The following is a 17,987-nucleotide window of genomic DNA, read 5'->3' on the forward strand; positions in this document are numbered from 1 at the left end:
AGCCCCCTGTTTTCTCTCAAAAAAAACAAGAGAGAGAAAGAGAGAGACCTGTCTTCAGTCTCCAGAACCTCCCCCAGACTTGCGAAGAGAGAGACAGAGATCGGCTGTGCGCTTCCTGCAGCCTGACAGCCCTCCAAAGAGAAAACACGTAACTCTGCTGCATCTGCCCGTCCAGCCCTCCCTACAAACCTGTCCGCTTCTCACCACAGAGAGAGAGAAAGAGAGAGAGAGAGAGAGAGAGAGAGAGAGCTGCAGCCCAGTCCCCTGTTTCAGCCCTGTGCGCCTGCAGTCCAGCCCTCCTGGCGTCTGGCATACTGTTCTCTGTAGCACAGCAGCCAGCCCATGAACTCTTCCAAAAAAAAAAACAGGCGTGGACTGATATTCAGCTGCGCCTCCCCATGATTCAAAGCAGCCCGCCAGTAACTCAGCGCTGGCCGCCTGTGTTACCAGCTGAGCAGCCCTCCTAAGCGGAAAAGCACCACTTCATCAAAAGATAGGCGCCCCCCTTTCTACCCGCCAGCCCCCCTTTTGAAAAAGCACACACGTGGCCCCAAAAATAGCATATGGGCCACGTTTACTTTCATAAAGGGCATTATAAAGTTTTTAAAGGTACTTAAAACCTTTTGAGTTAAAATCTCTTTGCACCTTCACACCTGGGGTTGTCCACACACGGGTTCCAATCTGATACCATTCGCACTGTCCACCATGTCCCCGTGCACACCTGCATACTGTCCAGAGAAAACAAAGGGTCGTGACAGACTCCAAGGTGGCATGGCTATTGTTTCAAGCACACCATTGGAGGAGTTGATTCTGGCTTTGGGGGGGACAAAACCGAGTTCGGATGTAGACCTAGGAATTTGTGCTTCTTGAGATCTAGCAGGAGGAGTACAAGCCCTTACCTGTCCAGATTCGACCGGTTTTATGTTGATAAGTGGGCTTGTGGACATGGTGACATGATTGGTATTCTAGCAAGCACTACTTTCTCCGATCATGCACCCGTCAATCTATCCTGGAGGACCCCCAGAGGCAAGACAGACATTAGCATCCGGATCCCATACAGCCTCATTCAGGATTCTGAGATATGCAGCACGTTAGAGGAGATCTGAGAGAGTCTGGATTTACACTCTCGTTCAACCACAGGAGCCTTGGACGCAGGTCTTGGAGAGATCAAGAGTTTATTACAGGAGGCAATGCAAAACAAACTGGGTGGCTTCCGAGAGCGAGAGGAGCATACATCGAAGCCTAACCTTCTTGCAGCAGCTCCAAGAGAGTACCCTAGACAACTCATGGATTGAGGTCCAATTGGCTGCAGCTCGTACAGAGCTTAGTTCCGTCGAGGAACAAAGGGTGGAGTATAGATACCATGCCACAACCTCCTTTTGGATCTAGGAGGGAGACAAGGTCACTGGAGATTTCTTGAGATAGCACGTCCACACAGGCGGAAGGATCGTATTTGCACGTTGTGAGGCCATGATGGATCCCTAGTTGCGGATCCCCGCCCCCCCCCCCTCTTGGGTGCTGGACGAGTGTGAGCAAGTCTAGCGGCATACAAGAGAGGTAATTCCTCCAGCTCTCTCGACTTTCCTATTGACACCCTTTACTACATAGGAGCTCGAAGAGGCTTTAATGGCACTCCCTAGGGACAAATGCCCAGGAGAAGACATGCTTATTTCTCGGACACTGGGATCTCATGGAAGGCGACTTCAAAGCTACCTTCAATGAGATTATGTTCACGAGAGAGCTTAGGCCAAGTTGAGCAGCACAATCTTATTGTTCTCCTTTTGAATTTTGAGAAAGCCTATGACAAGGTAGAGTGAGGCTTTCTGGAGGGAATGATGTGCTAGATGGGATTCCTTGAGGAGTGGGTCCGAGGGGTTTCTAGGCTCTACTTAGCTTCACACAGCCAGGTTATCATTTAGAGAGCCAGAGGCGACATATTTCCTCTTTCTCACTCGGTCCGACAAGGCTTTCCACTGGCACCTTATCTATTTTTCTTTGTTGTCGAGGCCTTAAGTAGTTTTCTCTCTACTCAAGAGACAGAGCTCTAGGGACTGCGTCTTCCCATTCGCACGCAGGAGGAGCTTCTTGATTCAGAGTTTGCCGATGACACAGCAACATACCTTTCCGGAGATGAGGGGAACCTCTAGAGATTCACCAAAGAGACTATAAATCTTTTGTCATGCATCTGGAACGCACATCAATTGACACAAGTGTGGATTCTGGGTTGGCTCATCGCCCGCTCCGACTTGGAATCCCGTCATAAGTCACATAGAAACGCATTTCTGGGCTGAGAAACCCCAAAACGCCAAAAACGTGTTTCAGAAATACGGATTTTTTTTCGTTTCTAAAAAAAACAAATTGTGTTTTTCAAAAATTTTGTCCAAGTGTTTTTTTTTATGTTGGGCTCTCTCTCTCTCTCTCATTGATCGTGCGATTGAGCTTGGGTGGTCCAGACGCCCACGATTACGGAGGAGGGCATCCCAGCATAGACGGAGGTTGCAGCGGCGGATTCGGATTATTATTGCGAGACATGCGGGACACCCAGTCAGGGTGCTGACCACAGAGGATATTGAGGAGATCCGCCGCGTCCGATGCGGCACATATTATGAGATGGAGGCACCTCCATAGTGTACCCCCCCGTCCCACATGATATTGTATCCCCTCACTGTACTCCGCTCACCTCCATAGCGTACCCCCCCCCCCCTCACTATATTCACACCCTATAAGGGTTTCTGTTTACCTTCCAGTTCCAGTTTCATTTTCGAGGTGCCAGTAGTATCATCTTTATTTTTCACTTTCTGGTTTTTTATCCAGACATTGTATCAGATCCACCATGATGTAACTTTTTGGTCTCATAGGTCATTATGGCCTTTTGAAGACGTTAATATAACATTTCATTTCATTTTCATTTCTCTCTCTCTCTCTCTCCACGTGCAACCCAAACATCCTCTCTCTCTCTCTCTCTCTCTCTCTCTCTCTCTCTCTCTCTCTCTCTCTCTCTCTCTCTCTCTCTCTCTCTATATATATATATATATATATATATATATATATATATTCACACCCCATAAGGGTTTCTGTTTACCTTCCAGTTCCAGTTTCATTTTCTAGGTGCCACTAGTATCATCTTTATTTTTCATTTTCTGGTTTTTTATCCAGACATTGTATCAGATCCACCATGATATAACTTTTTGGTCTCATAGGTCATTATGGCCTTTTGAAGACGTTAATATAACATTTCATTTCTCTCTCTCTCTCTCTCTCTCTCTCTCTCTCTCTCTCTCTCTCTCTCTCTCTCTCTCGCACGCGATCTGCAATCACCGCTTCTCCTCCTCCTCCTCCTCCTCCTCTCTCCCCCAATTTCTCACAAATTCCCCAATATTCCCAATTCCCTAAATTCTCAATTGCCCAATTTCTCATAAATCCCCAATTTCTCAGGAGTCACAATTCCACAACTCCCCAATTGCCCAATTGTGACCACAATTGCCTAAGCTTTTACCATATTTTACGTGCCTAGCTAGCACTAGGTAGGCTTACAAATAATTCTACAAACTACAAGTTTTAAACCATTTTATTGTATTTATATAGAAAATTTTACGAAACCTCCGTGTTTCTTAGCCGAAAGACGAAACGTTTTGTCCTGAAACCTCAAAAACCCCGAAACGTTTCCAGTGACTATGAATTATCCCATTGAGGCTTTTTAGTAGATCTCAAGTGGCACTCCAAAACGCTATCTTGGCTGCCAAGTGGTTATCTATATCTCCCCGGAGCAACAAGCCCCTCTTCTTTTGAGCATTTGGAAGAAGCTATTTTACTAGAGTTCAGCCAGGCTTTCCTTAGCAGGCAGGGTCGTGGTGGCGAACCAAGTTCTTCTCGCCACCATGTGGTACATCACCTCACTATTTGGTCTTCTCTCAGGCTTGCATTGGTCAGGTTCAACGGTTGATTTGTGACTTTTTTTGGGCTGGCAACGCAACGGGATGCCTGCCTGAGCCAAGGTGGCGTGGCCCCCCCTGTGTTACGGCTCAGGCAAGCATCATCCGTAACACAAGGGGGGCCTAGGCATCGTCGACCCCTTGTGTTACGGCTCGGAAAGTTATCATTCAGCCGTAACACAAGGGGGGCCTAGGCATCATCGACCCCTCCTTTCCGAGCCGCGCCCTTTTGGGAAAGTTGATAGTTCGTGAGGCGGCGGGCCCTAGGACTTCCTCCTAGCTAGGATCTCTACCCGCACCTTAGTTTTGGGAGGCCCTTGGTCCCAAAGTATGAGGTAGATCTTCACGGAGCTGTAGGCTCGTAGCTTTAGCCCTGCATTTGAGCACAGATTTGCAGCCAGCCTCTTGCGTGCTTGGGATCATCTCAAGCCGGCCCTTCAGCAATCCATTCCAGTTGTGTCCCGTGGAGCCTCTCCGATAGCCTCTGATCTGGAACCCTCTGGTTCATTTGCTAGGTCATCACATGTCGGGGGCTCGCCCGTATCGTGGGGAGCTTTGAGTATGGATCCAACTCGATCACTTGGAGATGGGCTTATTATCAAAACAACTGTCCCCGGAGACCCAGGAGAGAAGCCTTAGTGGGATACGTGGTAGGGACATACTAAGCCTCGACATCGACTCTTTCCCCCCCCCCCAAAAAGATTGTTTGGCCCCAATCCCGGACCCTCTCCCCCCACAGTGGTTGGGAGTGTTCATTAAGCATGACATACGCCATTCATGGAGCTGATGAGAGCTCTGCCTTGCTCACCTTCTCTATCGGCCCTCATGGGCTACTTCAAAGAGCAGAGTCCCCTATGGAGGAATTCAGAGGATGCACCTTGCAGAGGGTGAGGGTTCCATGTGCATGAGTGGCACATAGGCCATCCACCGGCCAACGTGGCAAGAGAGATTCTCGCATTTGTGGATTTGGGAGGGTCGTCCTCTCACGTGAGTGTGACTCTATTGGGAACCAAGGGAGTGGACATGGCGTGATCCAGATGACAGCGAGGAGACTTTCGGTAACCCCTTCTTTGTCTACACCGCATGGCTAGGCCGCAAGATTCAGATGCCAGAGATCGAGGGCACCCCAACAGAAGCAGGACACTCACAGTCTTAGGGGCTTCCTCCTCAGTCTCTCTCTGATTTCTTGTGGAACAGTTTTCGGCCGCAAAAGATCACTCTCTTTCTGTGGCAGCAGGCAACATCGAAGCTTGGCGATTTGCACTTGGCTGGCAAGTAGGCGAGCAATCTATTCGAGGTGTGGCCGTCTCCGAAAGTCCCAGCATCATTGTCTTGAATTTCCCAAAGGCTCATCAAGTTTGGTAGCACGACTCTCACTTCCCTATGTGGAGCCAAGTTTATATTTAGCCATTTATGGCTAGTTTCCTTGGCAACTAATAGAAGGATCTCTTTCTTGGAAAAAAAAAGGGCTCCGGCTTGTGTGGAACAAAGGACAAGTCCTCAACCTCTACCAGCTCTTGGCGTGTAGCAACCTTATCCTCAGCTCCTAGTCCCTCCTTCAGTCTGCGCACATGAAAAACTAGATTCATATTAAAAGAGGCAATTCTAGCTTACAAGCCGTCTCACCAACCCTTTTCAAGATCCTGTAAGGTCCACAATACCTTCCCAACCTTCCCCATCCGCAACGTCTCAAAACTCTTGGGTACCCTCAAGTAAAGCAACATTCTCTCAGATAACTCCCTCGATGAACATTGCCAATTCAGACAATGTGGTAATGAAACATTTTTAAGGTGTTGAAGTAGATGCTCCAGCTTCTCTGGAGCATCTTCAAACTCTTCATCTTCATCTGCATTTTCAGCCACCAGGCTGTCATGATTCTTCTCTTGTTTCTTTGCCATTCCTTTAAAGCAACGGTCTTCTATGTGACCTAGCTTCTTGCAGAAGATGAATTTAACAGTTTTCCCTTTCTTCTTGCCCTTCTGCTTTGTGAAGAAACCCTTCCCTAAGTCAATGATGGTGGCAGCTTGCACTTGAAGTCTCTAACCTCGTCAATGAGGATAGCCACCATGCTTTCATACAACATTTCCCTAGATACCCAAAGTGTAGACAGCACTTCTTTGAACCTCTCAATTCCTTCTAGGCTGGAGAAGAGTACCGCCTTTTTGTGGCACCCAATTGTTGCAAGAGAGAGCCTATGATACCGAGGTGCTCTTGAGGAGAATGGTGCGCTTCCATTTTGAGAATGTAGTATTTTTGCTTGAGAAAGATTGCAGAATTGTTAATTTTATTCCCAAACTTATTCCATACCTATAAGACCTATATGAAGTCTAGGTGATGTATAAGATTGTCTGTCAGTCCAAGACCTATACGTGTCAAAGCTCCGTTCCAAGCTTGAAGGCTCACAATGTAGCGAAACCTTCAGGTTTCTCCTCCGCTCCCTTGACGACATTCCAGAGTCCTTCCCACATTAGCAATAGCCTAATCTTGGTTTGCCACATGGGGAAGTTTGTTTCCGCTGAATCTTTCTAGGGCTAAGTTACCTCTGTTTGACTCCATCATGCTCTATTGTGAAAAAGGCCCAATTTATACTAATGCTGGGATATTTAATTAGATAAATATCACCTCAAAACCCAAATCTGAATTGATACAGGGCGGGTACAGTGAATCACTAAGACAAATGATGAGTAGTCGAAACAGGCAAATGATGAGTAGCCAGAGTGGGCGAATGAGCTGTGCAGAATGACGAGGTGCTCAGGGGCAGCAGCGAACAGCAGCGCCTGTCATCGATGCAATAGCGGCAGTGCTGATGCCTGCAGGTGGCTACAAATGGAGCGACGTATCGACAGGTGCAACAGCGGCAATGTTCAGCTGGTGGTGTTCGTTGCTGCAGGTGGCTACTGTTGGGACAACAAGCAACAGCATCGCAAGGTGAGGCGCACAACATCAAATATGCCATTTGTGGATGTGCAGTGCTGGGCATCGTCGACATCAAACATGCCATTTGTGGGTGTGCAGTGCTAGGCACAGTCTACAGCAGATATGCTTAGACAGGCAGCGCACAGATGAAATGAAGATGAGCTAGAGAGGCAACTCACAGACTGTAAACCCTCAAAGGCTACTCACAGACTGTAAACCCTCAAAGGCTAGTCCTAGAAAGGATAACCCTAGCTCTGATACCATGTGTGGGTTTTAAGGTTAGGGGGAGGAGAGAGAGAGAGAGAGAGGGGGGTTAATTATTAGAAAAAGTGACACTGGGGGCCTATATTGCCACTCAATCCCAGAGTCCGCTCTAGAGAGGAAGGGACCCGGGCACTCCAACCGCGAAAGAATGCGACCCGGAACTACTGCATGCACTCGAAATCGCCGTTTACAAACACTCCAAGCATCCACAAAGGGTGTGCATGAGGTCTGTCCGAATCGAGCGGATGGCCTCCACCATCTGAGTAGCAACAAAACCTCACTGCACCACGCTCACCAGATGTGCCCCTAATTTTGAAATATTGGCACCCAAGAGAGAAGAAATTATAATGGCCAAGGAACCCTTAAACGAGCTTTGTCCAGATGCATGTAGGATATAAACTCCTGCTAGCAAAGCCAGATGACCTCATGAAATTTGCAAACACCCCCTCAAGCCAAGGGAGAAGGAATTAAGCCAGCCTCTAATACCATATCTACAGAGTGATAAAAGCCAAGGAGGCTGATGCACAAGCCGCTAAGCAGGCTGGCTACTGGATATGGAGCCGCCACCCCCATGGTTACCAGCACAGTCACTCAGCGACCCTATTCCTTCAATCTCAAAATGGTCTTTCTGCCTTGTAAATGTCCCCATGAAGCCATGGATGATGGCACATGTATCTGAGGACTGATGCATGTCACCGTATGTTTCGTCTTCCTTTGATGCATGTTTGTGAACTTTAAGTATGTGCTTTTTGACACTTGTAGCCTTTACAATACTACCCCATACATGAGTATGTGGAGCAGTATTGAAGGGCTCCATTTATTGTACAACTTTGTAGAGTGTATCAACGACTCCCTTTATGCCCAATGGTATAGACATGTAATGCAGACCTACTTCCAAAATCATAAAATACAGTACCAGTTAAGTCTTCCATATTTGCAGGCTTGATATCCACTATGTTGAAACTTTGGTCGCTAACCTCCAAGTTCCAAAGGTTTATTCGCAAATCATCAGCTGAGATATATGTTTCTCCATCACTGTTTCACCAACATCTAAAGGTTATTGAATAGCTTACTGCATACAAAATGAAAAAAGTAAAACTAATAACCACGTAAGCTTTACCATGGCACACAGTTGGGTTCAAAGAGAGGACAATAAGATCGAAAACACCAAAATAACTTTTAACTTATTAAAAGGCATACCAAAAGTGCAGCTGCTTTAGACCTGCCCAATAAAGAGACTGGCAAATACTGAAAACTTATTTGTCAAGCTTCTGCAGGCCTTCTGTAAGGGCATAAAGTATGTTCACCCTAAAATTGACCTCTTTTTGCCTCATAAATACCCTTGATGGTGCTAGCTCTATCTGTGAACTACTCCTTCAAGTCTCACCTTGCTACTGAAGAAATGGATAATGTCAAATAATCCTCATTCCCCACCAAAAAACCTTGTAACTTCAAGACGGGATACCACACCCCCCCCCCCCCTTCCTTTTGCCTCATAAATACCCTAGATGGTGCTAGCTCTACCTGTGAACTACTTCAAGTCTCACCTTGCTACTGAAGAAATGGATAATGTCAAAGAATCCTCATTCCCCACCAAAAAAACATTGTAACTTCAAGATGGGATACCAACACCCCCCCCCCCCCCCCCTTCCGCTCCTCCTCCTTTCAATTGTGGCAGCTATTACTCCAAATACTGCTCCTGTATCGTCTTTCTCTGGACTTCCTTGCTAGCAATATTGCATATCTTCACTCTAAAACTTGTCCCACACTACAATAATCTCATCCTTAGGACACTCGTTGTTGTCACAACCTGCTCATGCATTGTTGCCAACCCGACCATATCAACCATAGTTCAAGGCTTAGCACTTGGATATGATACTTGAATAAAAAAGAAAGTCTATCCACAAACCATTTAAACTGATTCCTTTGACTACATGCTTAACCAAAAACAAAGAAATTGGCAAATTCTAGCACTGTAATGACTCAACAAAGATTGGTTGTCATGAACTCCTTCAGAACCCAGCACCAAATCTTGTCCCATGTGCAAACTCTATGCCACCACTCAAAATCATGCCCACCAACAACAACCGGTAAGGGAACTGCAATGGATCCAGCAAAAGAAAGAACCGCAGATCCAGTACCCATGTTACGATGAGCTCTCTATCAATCCCCCAGCTAAACTGGAAAAGCTTCACCATCTTGAGCTCCACTGAAGAAAGCTTGTTGCCAAAAGAAACAGGCCAGTTGTCTACTTCCAACACTTGACACTTCATAAAATGCAAAATTTTCAGCTTAGATTGAAAAACTTCTTAGCCAACCCAAAATAAGCTCTTTTACTGCTGAAGCTATGTAATGCCTATCAGACCTAAGTAAAAACCAACAATGACAATGGCTAAAAAGCTCAGTAAAGTACAAGCTAGCATCTCCAAATTTGTTCTTGCTGATCCAAAGGCAGCAAACATTGAGTGCTACAATGAGGGGCTAGGGGTGCCTTTTTATAGAAGAGTTAGTTTTTCAGAGGACAAACTAATGCAAGTTGGATGGCTCTATATTTTACATTATTGAACTTCAAAAACAACCCCCTTGGCCCATTTTAAGAGCCCATCTCCTGGTCTAACAATATACTTATGCGAATGCCCATTTCGAACATAGCCCAAGCATCTCTGCACGACCATCACCTCTCTGCTCTAGAGCTGTACCAAACCTCCAGTTAGTCCGTTTCCACCACATTTTATCACGTAAACTCATGCTGATTTCCTGCACTTTCTTGAAGCAAAAGGTGCCTCTAGTGTCCCACAAACACTAGTTGGTGTGCTAGTGAACACCCACCAAGTCAATGTGCTAGTAGACACCTACCAACCTTGCTACCAGCCATGACACCAAGTTGAACCAAAACGAACAAGCTACATTTTTAAAAAAAAGATCAAAAAACACCCATGACATGCAATCAACATCTTACAAGGGATCAAAAACCAGGCTGCATCTTACTAGGGTTGTCTTCTATTTCTCAGCTTGAATTAACTCTATTATGTAGAGACAATGCACTAACACCAATCACTGAGACAACTGGTCAAATCAGCCAATGTAAATCTACAATGTGGTTCTCAGAGGCATAATAGGCATACCCCACACACACACACATATTTCTCAGCTTGAATTAACTCTATTATGTAGAGACAATGCACTAACACCAATCACTGACACAACTGGTCAAATCAACCAATGTAAATCTACAATGTGGTTCTCAGAGGCATAATAGGCATACCCCACACACACACACAGACTCACATACGCAAACTATGCATATGCATTGTACCACCACACTGCGGACCATAAGAACCCGATTTCCTAGGCCAGAATACTCGGTCTACACTAGCACCAGGTCACGTACACAGAGTGAAAATACAGACACAACATATATACCACAAACAAATACCAAAGTAGCAGTCTGGGCAATTCTAGGCTGTCTGGGCAGGTTGAACAGGTGGATGCACAGGTTAACAGGCCACATGTGGGCAGGCAGGCAGACTAGTCGAATTGGGCGACCAATGTGTCAGACCAGCCCGCAATTAGTATGAAGCTGCCAATCAGCACCCGACCTGCATAATTGAAGGGGTTAATAGCAAATAAATAGGCTGCCCAGCCCAGAATGAGTCCTAGAACTTCCCAGTATACAAATCACAGAAGCCCTACAGGCCCAGTCTTTGTTATTCTATCTTGTGAATTAGCAGGCTTCTTTGTTACCCTGCAGTCTATCTTGTAAATTAGCAGGCCGTTCTCAACTGACCTACTCCCGCCGATGTTCATGAACTGAAGCCTGCAAGCACCTACGCGTGCTAACAATATCAGAGACTCTCTCCAAATGATCAAGAATGAAACAGCGGACTTAGAATTGCAAATTATGAGCAATTGTGTGCACGCGCTTGGAAGGACTATAATACTCAGCAGCTAGGTGAGCAGGACGTAAGTTCGTGTGGCAGTTCTTGTCTCCCTGAGTGCCAAAGCCTACAGTTTGTGCTACGAGTTGGCCATAGATAAAGCCCAACGAGAGGATGCGGTAGCCAAGATGGCTCGGTTGTAGACTTATCATGAGCAAGAAGCTCAGCATTGACTAGAATTTGAGCCCAAGATTGACAATCATTACTAGATTAGACTTGTGTCATGTGACACACCATGTACAGTGTAGCTAGGCGCCCGAACTTCTAGACAACATACGCAAGTGGTTTGGCGAGGCAGGCAGGAAGCCGGCAATGCCACATGGCACTGCCATGTGGCAAGCCACCTGACACGTTGCAAGGCAAGCCACCTGACACGTTGCAAGTCGGCCAGGTCAACAAAGGTCAGAGAGGTCTGAATCAGTCATGGGCACCATCTGAGTAGGCCAGCAGCCCTATTGGCAAGCCGACAAGCATATATGATGCGTACAAATACATGCATAGGAATTCGTTATTTTCCATCTGCATTCCTCTCAATGATCAGAGCCTTAAGAACGTCTCTCTGCAGTAGACTCCGATTCCCGATGACACATACCCCACACACACAAGAGTTCTAAACTGCAGCGTCATCTGGATGCTTTACACGAGTTTGCACATGATAGTGGATTGTCTGTCAACCTTGGCAAAACCAAGGTTATGGTGCTTAACACCACGCCACAGTGGGTTAGGCGATCAACTCCCACATTTACATATGGGCAGGAGATTGTAGAGTATACAGATGCATATACATATCTTGGGGTAGTATTCAGTGGGCCAGTGTTCTCGATGAGAAGAGCAGCAGAGACTAGATTGACTAGAGCACATGCAGCCCTGGGTGGTTTGGAGAGGATGTGTTCGCAGGTTCAGTTTCAGGAACCTCGAAAGGAACTTTGGCTTTTTGACACTCTAGTGACATCAGCTATGCTTGCCTGGATCTAGTGCAGACGTGCACCTGCTTTACGCAGCCGAGGCCGGCAGCAGTCTCGAGGCCCGCGAGGGCAGCTTCGTGGCGGTATGGGACGTCGCGAGGAGGAGATTGGTCGGTACGTCATCCTAGTTAGCTCAGCTCGTGGCTCGGTGGGGACAGCCAAGACTGTGGGCTTGCCCACGGCTGTCATGGTTGGGAGGTGAGTCAGGCCTGCACCCCCTTGCTTGTTTGTTTGTTCGTTTGTTTGCATGATTCGAGTCTCGAACCAAGATCGATCACGAGAAGATCCGTGGGCTTGGCTGTCCCCACGGAGCCACGAGCTGAGCTAACTAGGATGACGTACCGACCAATCTCCTCCTCGCGACGTCCCATACCGCCACGAAGCTGCCCTCACGGGCCTCGAGACTGCTGCCGGCCTCGGCTGCGTAAAGCAGGTGCACGTTTGCACTAGATCCAGGCTCCAAGACCATAGAGCTCTCACAAACTTGCGAGACTCTCTATATCCCAATAACTAACCTTGGCCACCCTTTTATAGGCTCTTGGCCGGTCATCGGGCGTCCACACTTGGGTGCCCGCCCGTCCATACTTGGGTGCCCGCTCAATAGTATATCCCTAACTCAGCTCGTCAATCAACCTGCCTAGTTCCAAGCTTCCCCAAGCCTCAAAACTAGCCTTGCATGCGTGTAGCACACGGTAGATACACACTGTGCACATGACATGACGGGCGGGCGCCCAAGTGTGGACGCCCGATGACCGGCCAAGAGCCTATAAAAGGGTGGCCAAGGTTAGTTATTGGGATATATAGTCTTGCGAGTTTGTGAGAGCTCTATGGTCTTGGAGCCTGGATCTAGTGCAGACGTGCACCTGCTTTACGCAGCTGAGGCCAACAGCAGTCTCGAGGCCCGCGAGGGCAACTTCGTGGGGCGGTATGGGACGTCGCGAGGAGGAAATTGGTCGATACGTCATCCTAGTTAGCTCAGCTCGTGGCTCGGTGGGGACAGCCAAGTCTATGGACTTGCCCACAGCTGTCATGGTTGGGAGGTGAGTCAAGCCTGCACGGTGCACCCCCTTGTTGTTTGTTTGTTCGTTTGTTTGCAGGTTTCGAGTCTCGAACCAAGATCGATCACGAGGAGATCCGTGGAGATTTGACAGGTACGTCAATTACTGTACTCTCGCCCTAGTACTTGTTCTGATTGTCTGTTCAATTCTAAAGTATTTGGGTTGAATGATCTTCTCCAAGTTTATGGAGAAGTGAATGGCCATAAAATTCACATTCTTTTAGACCCTGGCAGTTCACATAACTTTGTTAACTACAAACTTGTGCAGAAATTGAGTCTTGATACGACACTCAGCGACCATACCTATGAGGTACGTCTATACCTACGGGAAGGCAAGTTTGGGATCGCAAGGTGGAGATGCTTCCAATCCAGGTACCACAGATCCTGGACATTAGGTCCAAGATTCTTAAGGAGTGTCACGACGCCCCTTCTGCTAGACACCCTGGGGTACCAATGTTCTCAAGTGTCAAATTTGTCAGGCAAATAAAGCTGAACGCTTTAGACAGGCTAGGTTGTTGCATCCTTTGCAAATCCCAGGTAATAAATGGGAAAGTATTTCCATGGATTACCCGATTGCTAAGAACGCATCAAGGCCACGATTCTATTTGGGTTGTGGTAGATCGCTTGACAAAAATGGCTAGATTTTTACCGACCCGGAAGATTATTACAGCTACGCAATTAGCACGGCAGTTTATCGAGCAATTGTTTAGACTATACGGGTTACCGCAGTCAATGATAGGGACTCTAAGTTTACGAGTGATTTTTGGAAACTTGTTTTTGAGAAGTTGGAAACAACTTTGAATTTGAGTTCCTCAGATCATCCTCAATTTGATGGCCAGACTGAAAGAGTGAATCAGATTTTGGAGGATATGCTTCGGGCATATGTATCCAAAAGACAGAGTTCATGGGAGGATTATCTTCCTATGTTAGAATTTGCATATAACGGTACTAAGCATACGAGTACAGGGTTTAGTCCTTTCATGCTTATGTATGGTTTTCAACCTAGATCACCTGTTACAGTAGGATTCTCAGGACTTCAGCATGATGCAGCACGTAATTTTTTGCAAGACATACAAGAAATGTTACAAGTTGCGAAGAAATCTATTAGAAGTGCTCAAGACCAAGACAAGTTTTATTCTAATAGACATCGTTCACCCAGAGAGTTCTCTGAAGGAACAATGGTGTATTTGCGAGTTCCGAAAGATTCCGAGACTTTACGGACAGGTAGATCTCCGAAATTATCCCCTAGATACTGTGGACCATTTCGTGTTACACGACGGATTCGTTCACTTGCATATGAATTGGATTTGCCTTCTCATGTGAAAGTTCATCCTGTTTTTCATGTCAGTAGACTTAAGGAAGTACTGGGTGGAGCAGATCAGTTAGTTACTCCTCAAGAAATTATAGATGTCGAGGACATGACATTTGTTCCGTACGAACCTGAAGGGTTTCTTGGATTTCGTGAAAGAAGATTGCGTAATACACTTATCACGGAATACAAGATCAAGTGGAAGGATCGTGTTGAGGAGGACGCTACATGGGAGACATTGACTACTCTTCAGAGAGATTACCCTCGCTTTTTAGTGAGCTCAGGAGCGAGCTCTTACAGGAAGGGGAGTATGTCATGTGCACAGTGTGTATCTACCGTGTGCTACACGCACGCAAGACTAGTTTCCAGGCTTGGGGAAGCTTGGAACTAGGCAGGCTGATTGACGAGCTGAGTTAGGGAAATACTAACGGGCGGGCACCCAAGTATGGACGGGCGGGCGTCCAAGTGTGGACACCCGATGACCGGCCAAGAGCCTATAAAAGGGTGGCCAAGGTTAGTTATTGGGATATAGAGAGTCTCGTGAGTTTGTGAGAGCTCTATGGTCTTGGAGCTTGAATCTAGTGCAGACGTGCACCTGCTTTACGCAGCCGAGGCCGACAGCAGTCTCGAGGCCCGCGAGGGCAGCTTCGTGGCGGTATGGGACGTAGCGAGGAGGAGATTGGTCAGTACGTCATCCTGGTTAGCTCAGCTCGTGGCTCGGTGGGGACAGCCAAGTCTATGGGCTTGCCCACGGCTGTCATGGTTGGGAGGTGAGTCAAACCTGCACCCCCTTGTTGTTTGTTTGTTAGTTTGTTTGCAGGTTTCGAGTCTCGAACCAAGATCGATCACGAGGAGATCCGTGGGGATTTGACAAGTCCTCCCGACAATTAGCTTTACAGGGAGACACGGCTTGTTGGTATGGACAGATGACATCTTGGTTCCAAGCACATGGTTTTAGCATGGACAGATTGCCTCCCTTCCAGTATTCTCTGGATGCACCCTCTCTCACTCTCACACGGACAGAGATTACCAGACTCATCCGTCAGGATTTAGTTCAGCTAGACATTAGGAGGACATGGATACAGCCGACTGAGGAGCTGGGCACGAAGATGGCTTTCTACAGAGAGCATTTTCTTCAGCTCAGAGCAGATGGTTTTGTGATCAGACCCAGTTACATGGATGTACACTTGTCTCATGCAGTACGATGTGCTATTGGTCAGATTCGCACATCCTCACACCAGCTTGAGATTGACTGAGGCCAGAATATGCCAAGTATGCCATGGGGAGCCAGAGACAGAGCTGCATTATATATGCCATTGTACTGCATACTATGAGATACGTGGTCGTTTCCACTGTTTATTCAGAGAGGGTTTTGGACCACTTTCCACAGTCATGGGGTACCAGGACCAGAGGTGTTTGGGATTGTTCTTGCTTGAGCTGCGGAGATATAGAGATAGCCTGCTTAGGCGCACAGAGAGCCAGACTCAAAGGCACATTACGGACTTCTTTAGTCCAGCCATCACTGCGCCAGATGGACCACAACAGCAGCAGGACATGGATACCGCCCACACCAGCGGTGCACTGATTGATCGTGCGATTGAGCTTGGGTGGTCCAGACGCCCACGACTACGGAGGAGGGTATCCCAGCATAGACGGAGGTTGCAGCGGCGGATTCGGATTATTCTTGCGAGACATGCGGGACACCCAGTCAGGGTGCTGACCACAGAGGATATTGAGGAGATCCGCCAACGTCCGATGCGGCACATATTATGAGATGGAGGCACCTCCATAGTGTACCCCCCCGTCCCACATGATATTGTATCCCCTCACTGTACTCCACTCACCTCCATAGCGTACCCCCCCCCCCCCCCTATATTCACACCCTATAAGGGTTTCTGTTTACCTTCCAGTTCCAATTTCATTTTCTAGGTGCCAGTAGTATCATCTTTATTTTTCATTTTCTGGTTTTTTATCCAGACATTGTATTCGAACCAACATGATGTAACTTTTTGGTCTCATAGGTCATTATGGCCTTTTGAAGACGTTAATATAACATTTCATTTCATCTCATCTCTCTCTCTCTCTCTCTCTCTCTCTCTCACCATGGATATCTTCCATCCACCTTAGCTTAGGTTCTCTGTACACACACCATGTAATTTAACATGGTATTAGAGCTAGGGTTAGTTTTTTTAGGTTTCTTTCTGTTTCTAGGGTTTCAACCACTAAGCTGCCCTGCACTGCTCTCTGCAGCAACCATAAATACACTCCGTGCGTGCTTGTTGCCATCAGTGCAGCTGTGCCCGCTTCCACCCTCGTAACAACTGACGCTGCCGCCCACGCATTGCTAACTTGCTGCTGCCCACCTGCACACTGCATCCGTCCAACTGCCGCCCTTCAGCACCACGTCCAGCGCCACCCTGAGCCATCTCTGAAGTAGGCACTGCGTCAGCCACTGCCACTGCACCACCGGCCTACACATCTGCAGTCACCGCCCAGGTTGCCTACTCTACATTCAGCCCTCAGCCCATCAGGTGTACTTGCACACCGCTACGCCAGCAATATATATGTACATATATACATATATATATGTACACATACATACATACATACATACATACATACATACATACATACATACATACATACATATATATATATATATATATATATATATATATATATATATATATATATATATAGGGGTTATCAAAAATCAGGTGAAAATCATCTATTAATGATGTTACAACTACAGTATTTTGGGGACTTATTGAAGCAAGATTAGCAAAGTTAAAGCTTCTGCATTTTCTAACATTTGGGGCTTTCGCAAAAATCGAGTCCTCTGCATCAAATTATGGCTTCAGGAATATCCAAAATTTGGGGCTTTTCAAAATTAAGCCCTCCTACATCGAATTGACGCTCCCACAGTGCCGTGGAAGGAGCAATGGCATGGAAGCGTCACCGAAAGAGACCGTTCTTCATCGATATAAGCCCGGCAAGTTTTTAAACTTCCAAAATTAATCTTTGTTTTATGTGCAAGGGTTCTCTGCCCGAGAAGTCCCTCAAAAAGTGAATTAAATAATCTGTGTGTGTGTTTTCCATTTGCAATGCCTTAATGTTAGAAAAGGCCTTGTTTCCGTGTCATGCCCTGCTTATAGCCAGGGGATTTGTCTTTGGGTAGATTGATGTAGGCACAATCACGTGTTGTCAAGCTCTTATATCAGGCTCAACAAGAGAGTTCGGATGTTGGCACACTGTGTTCTTTTGTTTCACATGTTGCAGTTTAGAGCCCAAATGATCATGGCTATTGAAGGTCTTCTCAAGTATCTTCCCCTTTGCTCCGAAGGGGAGTTTGTTGGGATTCACAATCTCGTGTGTGTGTCCCCTCGTATGTGAACTTATGTTTGTGTGTGTGTGCGTGTGAATAGCTTACCAGCCCAGGCGTCCCATACCACCAATGCTTTCCCGTTCAAGCTCTCAACAAGACTATGTGATCCGCCATGTCCTCGGTAGGAGTATGACAACTCTTGGTCCAAGCAAAAACTAGCAGTCAAGCCATCATGATAATAACCCATAAGTCACTTATATAGTGACTACTATTGCCATAAA

The 17,987-nt window shown here is 46.8% G+C and overlaps 1 protein-coding gene across 5 annotated transcripts in view; it reads right to left on the bottom strand.

Moving 5' to 3' along the window:
• LOC147613344 (serine/threonine protein phosphatase 2A 55 kDa regulatory subunit B beta isoform-like) overlaps window positions 1-17,987 on the bottom strand; it is a 57,964-nt gene that overhangs the window by 11,589 nt on the left and 28,388 nt on the right. For all 5 annotated transcript variants that reach the window (XM_086782650.1, XM_086782647.1, XM_086782649.1 and 2 more), the window contains one exon: window positions 8,029-8,147. In XM_086782650.1, the coding sequence (XP_086638776.1) occupies window positions 8,029-8,147 (119 nt within the window). The remainder of the gene's footprint in view (window positions 1-8,028; window positions 8,148-17,987) is intronic.

Source organism: Cibotium barometz, chromosome 44, assembly GCF_041138505.1.
Source record: "Cibotium barometz isolate CiBa-2024 chromosome 44, ASM4113850v1, whole genome shotgun sequence".
Classification (NCBI taxonomy): domain Eukaryota; kingdom Viridiplantae; phylum Streptophyta; class Polypodiopsida; order Cyatheales; family Cibotiaceae; genus Cibotium; species Cibotium barometz.